The sequence below is a fragment of the Mustela lutreola genome, chromosome 2 (assembly GCF_030435805.1).
Source record: "Mustela lutreola isolate mMusLut2 chromosome 2, mMusLut2.pri, whole genome shotgun sequence".
Lineage (NCBI taxonomy): Eukaryota > Metazoa > Chordata > Mammalia > Carnivora > Mustelidae > Mustela > Mustela lutreola.
In genome coordinates, this window is record NC_081291.1 from 142,130,584 (window position 1) to 142,145,710 (window position 15,127).

General features: G+C 37.3%; 1 protein-coding gene across 1 annotated transcript in view; it reads left to right on the plus strand.

Moving 5' to 3' along the window:
* VEPH1 (ventricular zone expressed PH domain containing 1) overlaps positions 1-15,127 on the plus strand; it is a 247,870-nt gene that overhangs the window by 15,787 nt on the left and 216,956 nt on the right. Inside the window, 1 exon segment of the mRNA XM_059163672.1 lies at positions 14,852-15,067. Coding sequence (XP_059019655.1) covers positions 14,852-15,067 — 216 coding nt within the window.

Sequence of the window (15,127 nt, forward strand, 5' to 3'; positions counted from 1 at the left end):
TTTCTTGCCAAGTACCGTAAGTTTTGAGATATAGTATTTTCATTATGAATTCTAAATTCTTATTTTGATTGTGACTTCCTTTTTGATTCATCAGGGACTTAGAAGTTTGTGCTTTAATTTCCAGAAGAATTTTTGTAATCTTTTTGTTGTTAAGTTGAAATTTAGCTGCGTTGTTGTTGGACAACATGAATGGCAGGATACCACTTGTTTAGGCTTGGTCGAGACTTGTTTTGTAGCACAGTTGATGGCTAATCTGTGTAACTAACAATGTTCCAGGGATTTTCCCAAGAGCTTACCACATGTTAATATAGTTAGCCCTTTCAATAAACTTCCGAGATAAGTGTGCTAATATTCTCTCCATTTCATAGATAAGGAAACTGAAGCACAGAGAGGTTAATAATTTAACTTGTCCAAGACTATACAGCTAGTGAATAATCAAGCTAAGAATCAAGCCCAGAGAATTTGGATTCAGAAACCTCTTAGCCACTACACTCTCCTGACTCTTTAGACTATTTAGATGTTATATTTGTGCTTGAGAGGAATGTGTATTCTTGAATTAGTGGGTAGAAGGTATTAAGTAAGTTGATGAAAGAACTCTTTTTTGATTGTATTGTCTAAGTTCTCTAAATCCTCAATAAATCTGTGTTTGTTTAGACAGCCAAATGCTTAAGAGAGGTTTAAAAACTTCCCACTATAATTTTGGATTTGTCGATTTCTCCTTGTAATTTTGTCAAGATTGCTTTATAAATTTGGGAGCTTTTTTAAAAGTTGAAGTATAATTAACATACAATGTTATATTAGGTTCAGGGCACAACCCGTTGATTCAATCATTTTATACATTACTCCATGTTTCCCCACAGTAAGTAAAGTCACCATCTGTCGCCATATGAAGTTTTTACAATACTGTAGCCATATTCCCTATGTTGCACTTTTCATCTCTATGACATTTATTTTATAACTGAAAGTTTTTTACCTCTTAAATCCCCTTGTTTTACCTGTCCTCCCACCCAGCTCCTCTCTGGCAACCTCCAGTTCTCAGTACTTGACAGTGTTTTTTTGTTTGTGTTCATTTGTTTAGTTTCTTAACTTCTACATGAGTGAAATCATATGGTATTTGTCTTTCTCTGGCTTATTTCACTTAGTCTATCTACGTTGTCTCAAATAGCAATATCTCATTCTTCTTTATAGCTGAGTAGTATTTGTGTGTGTATGTGTGTACTTTTGTATTAATTAGTTTTGGGAGAGTTATTTATTCCTTGGAGAACTTTTCCTTTTTTTATTACATACACATTGTGCAACATTTTTCTGATAAGTTTTGCCTATTTTCTTTGAGATAGTTACCTATTTCCTCTTTTTCTTTTTCCTTTTTGAATTCTCACATCCTTATAACTTAAATATAATTTGTAAACACCATGTCAATAGATTTTTAAAATAATCCAAATTGAAAATTTGTCTTTTATTAGTAAATTTAGTCAATTTATATTTATTATGATAATATACTTGGATATATTTCTCCATTTTATTTAGGGGTTCATTTCCTAATTTTCTAAATTTCTCTTAATCTTCTCTGCATTTTTTTCAATTGAGTGAAATTTTATCTTTTCATTTTCTACCTCTGTTGGCCCTGTTGGCTTGAAAGTTATATTCTATTTCTAATTTTTTAGTAGTTACCTTTAAAATTTTAACAAACATAGTAGCCATATATTGTCAATTCCAAGACAGACAGTTTTCACCTATTTATAACTCTGAAACAAGTATATATTTTATAGCTGATTACAATCTTACCATTCCTGTTGGTCAGGTATTAAGCATAATAAAGTTGCCATTGCCTACATGTGCATAAATTTTCCATAGCTTTTCATACTGTTAACATTCCAACTAAATTAGGTACATTATTGTTACTACTAGCATTGGGTTAAGTGTCCACTTAAAATGCTTCCAAAGCTTCTAGATTATAATGTGGTACTGAAAAAAACACTTATTGAGTATGCAGGAAGGCATGGAAAAAGCACCAGAGTATAAATTTTACATTAGTGAACAAAAACATTCATCATTGTAGGAATGATAGGAATTCCACATTTTCTCACAAAATAATAACTGAAAGCTTTATGGAACCCAAAAAAGAATGTACTTTTTTTGTTACTGAGATATTTGTAAAATATTGTCTATTATATCGTAATAAGTAATGCAACTGAAAGCAGGAGAAACAGACAATTCTCTTGGAAGGCATGAAAGAAATTTCTGAGAAATAAGAGGCTAGCCAGTACCGTCAATTTATGTCTTGCATGGAATTCTCTTTAAGACCTGATATAACCAGGGGTGCCTGGGTGGCTCAATTGGTTAAAGCCTCTGCCTTCAGTTCAGGTCATGATCTCTGGGTCTTGGGATCAAGCCCTGCATTGGGCTTTCTGCTCAGCAGGGAGCCTGCTTCCTCCTCTCTTTCTGCCTGCCTTTCTGCCTACTTGTGATCTGTCTCTGCCAAAGAAATAAATAAAATCTTAAAAAAAAAAAAAAAGACCTGATATAACCAACAATTTAATTGGCAGTCTTCTCTCTTTCTTCATAATGGAAGATCTCACAATTGACACCATCTTAAATTTGATGGGTTACAATGATGTCTAAAGTTATTCAATAGCTCTTGTCTATTACCATCAGGACCTTGGAATACTCTCATGCCCCTCTCATACATTAGTGTTAAGCAGGACTTTTTATTTCATCTTAATACCCTTGAAACTATTCTTTAAAATTGCTGATGTTTAAAAAAATTGACCCATTGTTTGTTTCAAGCACCTTGTATTTCCCCATTTTTCCCCTCACTATTCTTCCCCCCCCCCGCCCCGTTGTCTTCCTCTCTTTTTTCTTCTGCATCCAAGTTTCCACTTTCTGAAATATACATATTAAATGTCCTTTCAGTGAAGATCTATTAGTGATAAATCCTCTCAATGTCTGTCTTTTCCAAAAAGCTCCTTGTTTTGCCCTTAACTTTGAACATTGATCACCTGAGCTAAGATTTCAACACTTGATCTTAGTCAAAAGGCCAAGAAGCAATGGGCTTGGATTTCTAGCTGGATAGTGTTTTTATTTCTCAGTAACTCCTACCATTGCTGTTATAAAAATCCTCTGTCAGTTTGACATTCTTTATACCTACTCTATTTTTTTATGCTTTAATAATTTCTCTGTCTTTGGTGTGTTCCAAGGTTTTATGATTATGTGTCTGAATATGGTTTTATTTGTATATCCTTACTCAATCCTCATTGTGTTTTGTGAGTTTGAGGTTCATGCTTTTTGTCAATTTTGGAAATTAAAGAAATATTAAATCAAATACTCTCTTCCATCTCATTTTTCCTTCTGAAAATTCTACCCATTCCACTCATTTATGCATTCCACAAGTACTTTTGTGAGTACCTATTATCTTCTAGATGTTGGGAATATAATCATAAACAAAGCAGACAAAAACCACTGCCCTCACATCCTTCATATTCTCTGATTTTAACCTCCATGCCTTTTAACCTCTTGTATTTTTCATCTATGGAATATATTTTCATTTCCTCAGCTCTATATTCCAATCCACTGAGTCTTTTTTTCAGCTGTATCTTATCCACTATTTCATTCACTCACTGAGTTTTTCATTTCTTCTTCTTTTTTTTTTTTTTTAAAGATTTTATTCATTTATTTGACAGACAGAGATGACAAGTAGGCAGAGAGGCAGGCAGAGAGAGAGAGAGGAGGAAGCAGGCTCCCCGCTGAGCAGAGAGCCCGATTCGGGGCTTGATCCCAGAACCCTGGGATCATGACCTGAGCCGAAAGCAGAGGCTTTAACCCACTGAGCCACCCAGGCGCCCCCGAGTTTTTCATTTCTTGAAGTTTCATTTGCTTTGTTTTAACATCTTGCTTTTCATTTTAAAAGAGATTTAGTCTTTGTTTATAAGAATCTTCCTTGATACAATGAATCATTTTGAACATATAATTATATAATTTGGGGTCAATAATTCTGCTATCTGCTTTTTGACTGTCTAATATGCCCCAAGTTGTACATCCTGCCATGTGCTCATATTGGCTTGGTTCCAATGTTTTATAAGTTTGGATTTTTGAGTTTGGTTTAAATAAAATTTTACTCATGGGAGTACTGGATGATTTTAGCGGAGTGTTCCATCCTTCAAAGTCATTTTATGTTTGCTTTTGCTTTAAGTACCAGTGACATTATCAGCTCTGGGATCATTGGTGCTTCTGGTGGAGTTTTTAGTGTCTCCACCTTGAGGAATCTTAGAAGGGTAGAATAAGTAAGGTGTGTATACATGTGTGCTCTTGAAAGCAGGAAAAATGATACATAGATCAATATATTATTAATATGGATTCTGTATAGAATGTGACAGTAGGAAGAGAATAAGTATGTGAAATTTTTGTGCTGTACATTATGAATTGGTTGTGAAATTAATGTATAAAAATATTGTGACCAGAGGCCCCTGGGTGGCTCAGTGGGTTAAGCCTCTACCTTTGGCTCAAGTCATGATCTTGGGGTCCTGGGATCGAGTCCCACATTGGGCTCTCTGCTCAGTGGGGAGCCTGCTTCCTCATCTCTCTCTCTCTCTCTGCCTGCCTCTTTGCCTACTTGTGATCTCTTTATGTCAAATAAATAAATAAATTCTTAAAAAAATTGTAACCACATATAAGGAAGTATTTATAACTCACTGTATGTTAACATTTATCTGCACTTATCATGTGCCAGACACTATTGTAAATCCTTTCCCTATGTTAATTAATTTAATCCTCACCATAGTAGCAGGAGATAGATATTAATAATAGGTTGATTTTTTAAGAAAAGATAATAATTTTTTTATTCTCTACAATTTAAGTATTTTTCATATATTTTTATTTTTTTATAAACATATAATGTATTACTAGCCCCAGAGGTACAGGTCTATGAATCACCAGGTTTACACACTTCACAGCATTCACCATAACACGTACCCTCCCCAATGTCCATAACCCCACTACCCTCTACCTACCCCCCAACCCCAGCAACTCCTCAGTTTGTTTTGTGAGATTAAGTGTCTCTTATGGTTTGTCTCCCTCCCGATCCCATCTTGTTTGATTTATTCTTTTCCTACCCCCAACGTTGCATCTCCACTTCCTCATATCAGGGAGATCATATGATAGTTGTCTTTCTCTGATTGACTTATTTCACTAAGCATAATGCCCTCTAGTATCATCCATGTTGTTGCTAATGGCAAGATTTCATTTCTTTTGATGGCTGCATTATATATCCTACTTCTTCTTCATCCATTCATCTGTTGATGGACATGTAGGTTCTTTCCATAGTTTGGCTATTGTGGACCTTGCTGCTATAAACATTCGGGTGCATGTGCCCCTCTATGGTGATCTCCTATCTCCTTTTCTGTCTTAGGTGGTTTTCATTAAACGCAGCACTTGATTAAAAAAAAGAGGGGGGGCACCTGGGTGGCTGAGTGGGTTAAAGCCTCTGCCTTTGGCTCAGGTCATGATCCCAGGGTCCTGGGATCGAGCCCCGCATTGGGCTCTCTGCTCAGCAGAGAGCCTGCTTCCTCCTCTCTCTCTGCCTGCCTCTCCGCGTACTTATGATCTCTGCCTGTCAAATAAATAAATAAAATCTTTAAAGTTGGAAAAGAGAAGGAGGATTCTTCTTACTAGAATTAACTGTCCTTTAAAAAAAAAAATATATATATATATATATATATGTATATATATATATATATATATATATATATATATATATATATCCATCCATCCTTTGGCTATTCTAGGTCTTTTCTGGTTCCATATAAATTTTAGGATTATTTGTTCCATTTCTTTGAAAAAAATGGATGGGATTTTGAAAGGGATTGCAATAAATGTGTAGATTGCTTTAGGTAGCATAGGCATTTTCACTATGTTTGTATCTTTAGGGTAAATATTCAGTAGTGCGATTGTTGGGGTGTAGCTCTATTTTCAACTTTTTGAGGAACCTCCATGCTATTTTCCAGAGTGTTTGCACTGGCTTGCATTCCCACCAACAGTGGAGGAGGGTTCCCCTTTCTCCGCATCCTTGCCAACATCTGGCATTTCCTGACTTGTCAATTTTAGCCATTCTGACTGGTGTGAGGTGATATCTCATTGTGGTTTTGATTTATATTTCCCTGATGCTGAGTGATGTGGAGCACTTTTTCATGTGTCTGTTGGCCATCTGGATGTCTTCTTTGCAGAAATGTCTGTTCATGTCCTCTGCCCATTTCTTGATTGGATTATTTGTTCTTTGGGTGTTGCGTTTCCTAAGCTCCTTATAGATTGTGGATACTAGTCCTTTATCTGGTATGCCATTTACAAATATCTTCTCCCATTCTGTCAGTTGTCTTTTGGTTTTGTTAACTGTTTCTTTTGCTGTGCAAAAGCTTTTGATCTTGATGAAGTCCTAATAGTTCATTTTTGCCCTTGCTTCCCTTGCCTTTGGAAATGTTCCTAGGAAGATGTTGCTGTGGCCGAGGTCAAAGAGGTTGCTGCCTGTGTTCTCCTCAAGGATTTTGATGGATTCCTGTCTCACATTGAGCTCTTTCATCCATTTGGAGTCTATTTTTCTGTATGGTGTAAGGAAATGGTCCAATTTCATTCTTCTGCGTGTGGCTGTGTAATTTTCCCAGCACTATTTGTTGAAAAGACTGTCTTTTTCCCAGTGGATATTCTTTCCTGCTTTGTTAAATATTAGTTGACCATAGAATTGAAGGTCTATTTCTGGGCTCTCTATTCTGTTCTATTGACTTATGTGTCTGTATTTGTGCCAGTACCATACTATCTTGATGATGACAGCTTTGTAATAGAGCTTGAAGTCCAGAATTGTGATGCCACCAACTTTGGCTTTCTTTTTCAATATTCCTTTGGCTATTTGAGGTCTTTTCTGGTTCCATATAAATTTTAGGATTATTTGTTCCATTTCTTTGAAGAAAATGGATGGGATTTTGATAGGGATTGCATTAAATGTGTAGATTGCTTTAGGTAGCATAGGCATTTTCACAATATTTGTTCTCCCAATCCATGAGCATGGAACATTTTTCCATTTCTTTGTGTCTTCCTCAATTTCTTTCATGAGTACTTTATAGTTTTCTGAGTATAGATTCTTTGCCTCTTTGGTTAGGTTTATTCCTAGGTATCTTATGGTTTTGGGTATAATTATAAATGGGATTGACTCCTTAATTTCTCTTTCTTCTGTCTTTCTGTTGGTGTATAGAAATGCAACTGATTCCTGTGCATTGATTTTATATCCTGATACTTTATTGAATTCCTGTATGAGTAATAAGCATTTTTGAGTGGAGTCTTTTGGGTTTTCCACATATAGTATCATATCATCTGCAAAGAGTGATAGTTTGATTTCTTCTTTACTGATTTGGATGCCTTTAATTTCTTTATGTTGTCTGATTGCTGAGGCTAGGACTTCTAGTACTATGTTGAATGGCAGTGGTGATAATGGACATCCCTGCCGTGTTCCTGACCTTAGCGGAAAAGCTCTCAGTTTTTCTCCATTGAGAATGATATTTGCGGTGGGTTTTTCATAGATGGCTTTGACAATATTGAGGTATGTGCCCTCTCTCCCTACACTTTGAAAAGTTTTGCTCAGGAAGGGATACTGTACTTTGTCAAATGCTTTTTCAGCATCTATTGAGAGTATCATATGGTTCTTGTTCTTTCTTTTATTAATGTATTATATCACATTGATTGATTTGTGGATATTGAACCAACCTTGCATCCCTGGAATAAATCCCACTTGGTTATGGTGAATAATTCCTTTAATGTACTGTTGGATCCTATTGGCTAATATTTTGGTGATAATTTCACATCTGTGTTCATTAAGGATATTGGTCTGTAATTCTCTTTTTTGATGGGATCCTTGTCTGGTTTTGGGATCAAGGTGATGCTGGCCTCATCAAATGAGTTTGGAAGTTTTCCTTCCATTTCTATTTTTTGGAACAGTTTCAGGAGAATAGGAATTAATTTTTCTTTAAGTGTTTGGTAGAATTCCCCTGAGAAGCTGTCTGGCCCCAGGCTCCTGTTTGTTTGGAGATTTTTGATGACTGTTTCAATCTCCTTACTGGTTATGGGTCTGTTCAGGTTTTCTATTTCTCCTGGTTCAGTTGTGGTAGTTTATATGTCTCTAGAAATGTATCCATTTCTTCCAGATTGTTGAGTTTGTTGGTGGAGAGTTGCTCATAATATGTTCTTATAATTGTATTTCTCGGTGTTGGTTGTGATCTCTCCTCTTTCATTCATGATTTTATTTATTTGGGTCCTTTCTCTTTTCTTTTTGATAAGCCTGGCCAGGGATTTATTAATCTTATTAATTCTTTCAAAGAACCAGATCTTAGTTTTGTTAATTTTTTTTCTGTTTTTTTTTTTGGGGGGGGGGGGTTCTATTTCATTGATTTCTGCTCTGATTTTTATGATTTCTCTTCTCCTGCTGGGTTTAGGCTTTCTTTGTTGTTCTTTCTCCAGCTTCTTTAGATGTGGGGTTAGGTTGTGTATCTGAGACCTTTCTTGTTTCTTGAGAAAGGCTTGTATCACTATATATTTTTCCTCTCAGGACCACCTTTGTTGTGTCCCACAGATTTTGAACCATTGTGTTTTCATTATCATTTGTTTCCATGAATTTTTTTCAATTTTTCTATAATTTCCTGGTTGACCCATTCATTCTTTAGAAGGATGCTGTTTAGTCTCCATGTATTTGGGTTCTTTCCAAATTTCCTCTTGTGATTGAGTTCTAACTTCAGAGCATTGTGGTCTGAAAATATGCAGGGAATGATCCCAATCTTTTGATACCAGTCGAGACCTGATTTATGACCTAGGATGTGGTCTATTCTGGAGAATGTTCCATGTGCACTTGAGAAGAATGTGTATTCTATTGCTTTAGGATGGAATGTTCTGAATGTATCTGTGCTGTCCATTTGATCCAGTGTGTCGTTTAAGGGATTTATTTCCTTGTTGGTCTTTTGCTTGGATGATCTGTCCATTTCAGTGAGGGTGGGTGTTAAAGTCTCCTACTATTATTGTATTATTGTCGATGTGTTTCTTTTATTTTGTTATTAATTGGTTTATATAGTTGGCTGCACCCATATTAGGGGCATAGATATTTAAAACTGTTAGATCTTCTTGTTGGACAGACCCTTTGAGTATGATATAGTGTCCTTTCTCATGTCTTATTACAGTCTTTGGCTTAAAATCTAATTGATCTGATATAAGGATTGCCACCCCAGCTTTCTTTTGATGTCCATTAGCATGGTAAATTGTTTTCCACCTCCTCACTTTAAATCTGGAGGTGTCTTTGGGTCTAAAATGAGTTTCTTGTAGACAGCATATTGATTTTTTTTTTTTTTTAATCCATTGTGATACCCTGTGCCTTTTGACTGGGGCATTTAGCCCATTTATTATATGCAGGGTAACTATTGGAAGAGATGAATTTAGTTTAATTGTATTGCCTGTAAGGTGAATATTACTGTATATTGTCTCTGTTCCTTTCTGATCTACTGCTTTTAGGCTCTCTCTTTGCTTAGAGGACCCCTTTCAATATTTTCTGTAGAACTGGTTTGGTGTTTACAAATTCTTTCAGTTTTTGTTTGTCCTGGAAGCTTTTTATCTATTTCTATTTTCAATGGCAGCCTAGCTGGGTATAGTATTCTTGGCTGCATGTTTTTCTTGTTTAGTGCTCTTACTATATCATGCCGGTCCTTTCCGGCCTACCAGTTCTCTGTGGATAAGTCCACTGCCAATCTAATATTTTTACCATTGTATGTTACAACTTCTTGTCCCGGGCTGCTTTCAAGATTTTCCCTTTGTCACTAAGACTTGTAAATTTTACTATTGGATGATGGGGTGTGGACCTATTCTTATTGATTTTCAAGGGGGCTCTTTGTACCTCCTGGATTTTGATGCTTGTTCCCTTTGCCATATTAGGGAAATTCTCTACAATAATTCTCTCCAATATACCTTCTGCTCCCCTCTTTCTCCTTCTTCTGGAGTCCCAATTATTCTAATGTTGTTTCATCTTATGGTATCACTTACCTCTCGAATTCTCCCCTTGTGTTCCAGTAGTTGTTTGTCTCTCTTTTGCTCAGCTTCTTTATTCTCTATCATTTGGTCTTCTATATCACTAATTCTCTCTTCCGCCTCATTTATCCTAGCAGTAAGAACCTCCATTTTTTATCGCACCTCATTAATAGCTTTTTAAATTTCAACTTGGTTACATTTTAGTTCTTTTATTTTTCCAGAAAGGGCTTTTATTTCTCCAGACAGGGATTCTCTAATATCTTCCATGCCTTTTTCAAGCCCGGCTAGAACCTTGAGAATTGTCATTCTGAACTCTAGATCTGACATATTACCAATGTCCATATTGATAAGGTCCCTAGCCTTTGGTACTGCCTCTTGGTTTTTTGGGTTTTTTTTTTAGGGTTTTTTTTTTTTTTTTTTGGTTTTGGTTTTGTTTTTGTGTGTGTGTGTGTGTGTGTGTGTGTGTGGTGAGTTTTTCTGCCTTGTCATTTTATCCAGATAAGAATATATGAAGGAGAAAATGAAATACTAAAAGGGTGGCAAAGACCCCAGGAAAATGTGCTTTAAGCAAATTAGAAGAGACCCCAAATCATGGGGGGAAGAATGGGGGTAAAAAGAAGTTCAGGAAAAAGAATTAAAAAAAGAAAAAAAGAAAAAATGTAAAATATATATATATATTAGACTGGTGACTAGAACAGGGTCACCCACTTAATATTGGGAGTATTTTGGTCTCAGAAGAAACTACCTCTCAAAATTTTAAAAAATGAAAAACATATATAAAGGTAAATATGATGCAGGGATGGAATATAACTATAAAGATAAAAATTTTTTTTAACTTCTAAAAAAAGAGTTGATAAGATAAGTTGGTTGGGAGAATAAAGAAAAAGAAAGTGAAGAGAATTTGTTCAGGCTGGAGACTAGAACAAAGCCCTGTGCTAGATTTAAGGTGTATTTTGATCTATTAGAAGAAGTTGTACCCCAAAATGTTTTAGAACAAAAAACCCTATGTGTATACAAAAAATAAAGTTAGATAAAATGAAGAATAAATATGACTATAATAATGAAGTTCAAAAAAGATCTTTTTAAATGAAAGGTATTGTTAAGATAGACTAGTTAAAAAATGTTAAAAGAGGAAAGGGTAAATGTTAAAAAAATTAGCAGAAGAAAAAAAATAAAAAAATATTAATCAACTTTGCAAAGTAATTAGCAGAAGAAAAAAAAATATTAATCAACTTTGCAAAACTAAAGAACCATGGGGAGAATGCCATGAATTCCATGCTTTGCTTTCTCCTCCTCTGGAATTCTGCTGTTGTCTTTGCTAAGTGAACTTGGTCTTGGCTGGATTTCTTGTTGATCTTTTGAGGGAGGGGCCTGTTGTAGTGATTCTCAAGTGTCTTTCCCCGAGGCAGAATTGCACTACCCTTACCAGGAGATAGGCTAAGCAATCCCCTCAGGTTTGCTTTTGGGAGCTTTTGTTTTTCTGAATGCTTTCTGTAGAGTTCTGGAGGATGGGAATGAAAGTACTGGCCTCCCAATCTCTGGCCGAGAGCTCAGGGTCCCACACCTCAGTGCACCCTCAGAGAAAAGCGTTCAATCACTCCCGTCTCCCTGGCCTCCACTGCGCTCTGAGCTCACGCAGCCTGTGACCAAGCATCTCTGTCTCTGGCCCACAGCCCCGCCTGGAGTCTCTGACCCCACAGATCCCTGAGCTCTTCCAGGGGGCTCTCCCTGGATTTTGTAGGGTCCCCGTTTACAGAGCAGTCGCCTGTACCACAGATCATGGTTCAAGGTAACCCCAAGTTGAGAGCTCATTCCTTGGCTCCCTCACTGTAGCCGGCTTCCCCGCTCTAATACCTGTGAGCTCTATTATACTCAGACACCCCCAATCCTTCTGTGACCCCACGGGACATGGGGCCACACTGTCCCCATGTGCGCTTCACCCCAGCTTGGCCTCTGGAGTGATGTCCCTCAGTGGAGCAGATTTTTAAAAGTTCTGATTTTGTGCTCCATTTCTCTGCTGCTTGCCAGGAGCTGGCCCCTTCCTCCAAGGTCTATCTTCCCATCACTTTGGGTTCACTTCTCTGCCAGTCCTACCTTTCAGAAAGTGGCCAATTTTATGTTTCTAGAATTTCTTCTCTTCTTCTCTTTGATCTCCTGTTGGATTTGTAGGTGTCTGGAATGGATTGATAAGCTATCTAGCTGATCTCCTGCTACCTGATGTCATCTCAGCCTGCTATTTCTCTGCCATCTTGACTTCTCCCCTATAATATGCTGATTTTAAGGATTAGGCTACTGAGGTACAGAAAGATAAGTGGTTGCTCAAGATTTCAGAGCTGGTAAGAGCAGAATATGGCTCTGTGTGCAGACAAGAGTCCATACTTTTAACTGCTATGCTATGCTGTCTCTCACAGAAGGGAAGGAGAAATGGTTCTCAAGATGTTTTCCTTCTTCTCTTCCAACTTCTACTCCTATGTCATTCCTATCACTAAGTGCTTTATTTCAGATGTTCCACATTCCCTTTTTCCAGTGGGCCATCCCCTGAAGACTCTTTAGAGCATAAGAAGTGTGAGTGGTTTATGGTTTATGGATAGTGATATGGAGGAGTGGTATCTGTGGCTCGGTGGGGGTGACCCTTCCCAGTAACTAGACTTGGAGGAACACAATGTGTGGATTTTTTATTTTCCCACCTTATAATTCGGTCTCCCCACTGCTGTAGGGTAAGTTACTTAAACGTTAACAATGACCAGGTTACTGTGAGTATGAATCTCTAAACCTACTTTGATAGGTTTGATATTAAATAGATCTAGTTCTCAGAAGTTACCGATTTTAATATGCATAGGTAATGATTCAAGTTTGAACTTGAACATGGACACATATGTATGCAGACATATATATTTTATGAGATCAGGGTGGCATATGATGAGTTAGGAAAACCCTAATTGCAAAGTTGATCCCCTGACAAAAATCTTTAGATTGGTCAATCACGTCATTAGTTTGTTTTTTTTTTTTTAATTTCCTTTGTCTTTTTGGATATTTGTTGAAGTAATTAACAGCTTTTTGGGTTTTCAACCTTTTTTTGAGGAAACCTCCTTTTTGGAGAAAGCTTTTCTTCATGTCATATGTAGGGATTTAAATGTATAAATTGTCTCTAGTTAAAAAAATCTTTCCTTAGTAAAGTGGTATATCACAGGAAATTCTTAGCTCAATAGATTCACAGTAATATCAGCATTCATAACTGATGCACCTATGCCTAATATATTAATATGTTCACTGACATTGTGACCAGTGTGCACTGATTTATCTTACAAACAGCTGTTTAACTCTTGTAGTTAGAAATCTTAGAATGAGAATATATACCTTTTGTTAAACAATCTTGCTGACACATTAATTTCTTCTGTATACTCCAGCTTCATTCCAGAATGCTTTCAGAATTCTCCATCAAAGCACTTCTCTTTTTAGTAGAAAACTGGAATTTTGTTGCTCGTGAACCAAGACACATATGTATGTCTTATACTTTTCTTTTTTTTTTTTTAGGATTCATTTATTTATTTGACAGACAGAAATCAAAAGGAGGCAGAGAGGCAGGCAAAGAGAAAGGAGGAAGCAGGCTCCCCGCTGAGCAGAGAGCCCCATGTGGGGCTCGATCCCAGGACCCTATAATCATGACCTGAGCTGAAGGCAGAGGCTTTAACCTACTGAGCCACCCAGGTGCCCCTTAACCTCACTTCTGATCAGGAAATTCCAAGTAAAACAGCAATGAGATAACTGTTTTTCACTGATCAAATTATTAGCACAAATTAATAATACTCTGTGCTTACAAAGGCACAGTGGGGAAAACATGCTTTCACCCAGCTGATGGGAATATATATCAGATGACCTTTCTGGAAAATAGTATGACAGTATGTATCATGAGCCCTAGAAATGTTCCTGTCCTTTGTCCCAGAAATTTCCACTTCTGAAGACTCTGGCCATCGGTAATCTGAGCATGGAGAGGGCTTCGTGCATAAGATGTTTACTGCAGCATTAGATATGATAGCTAACCCAGATTGTCAGGGCTGGAGCTCGCAGTAGGACAGAGAAGCCCCCTCACTTCCCATCTCCCATCGCGCGTGGTGGTGTATGGATCAAATTGCTTCACTGCTCAATTATATTTTTGTTTTTGTCAGTCTGCCAGGCTATGGACAGACCAGTTTTCTGAATTAAAATCATGGGCCGATTTTTCACATTTAGATCTTGGATGGTCCTATTACCTCCCAATAAAGATGATTAGATATTTGAGGGACAATTAAATAGTTAAATAAAGGGAAATTTGGTTGGGGAAAGCTAACGTGGATTTGGTAGTTATTTGAACCAAAAAGAGAGAGCTGAAATGATGTATTCTGTTGTGTAGTAGGAGAGAGAGAATGTTTATGCCGGGAAATTGGAGGATGATTTGAAACATTTCACAAAAAACATTGAACTGTCAGAGGAAAAAAAGTCAACCCTGACCTGTAACAGACTTAGAAACTGAAACAGCCTGAAAATTAAACCCTACTTGGCAAGTGAATAATTAAGCTTCTTTGGACTCTCCCCGCTCCCTGGCTGTGGGTCTGTGACAGCAGGAACCCGCTCCGTTTCAGCACATTTGCATATCGCCTCCGTCCACCAGATTCTCATCTCCAAGGCAGAAGGCCCTCATTGTACTGGGGCTCACCCCTTAGCTCAGGGTACAGCACGCCCCTTTGCTAAGTGTATTAGCTGGCATGTTGTTGGTCCTTTCGAAGAGAACTTTCCAGACTGTTATTTAACATGAAGGTTTTCTTTCAACTAGGATTACCAGACCAATAACAATGACCAGGCAGTGGTTGAAATCTGCATCACGAGAATCACAACAGCCATCAGAGAGACAGAGTCGATTGAAAAGCATGCAGAGGCCCTGGTGGGGCTCTGGGACTCCTGTCTGGAGCACAGCCTAAGACCCTCTGGGAAAGATGAAGACACTCCCCATGCAAAAATTGCTTCTGATATCATGAGTTGCATTTTACAGGTATGTCAGCGTTCACTATCACGCTGTTCGACACTGGCTTTGCAACTTCGGTGAAGTGGT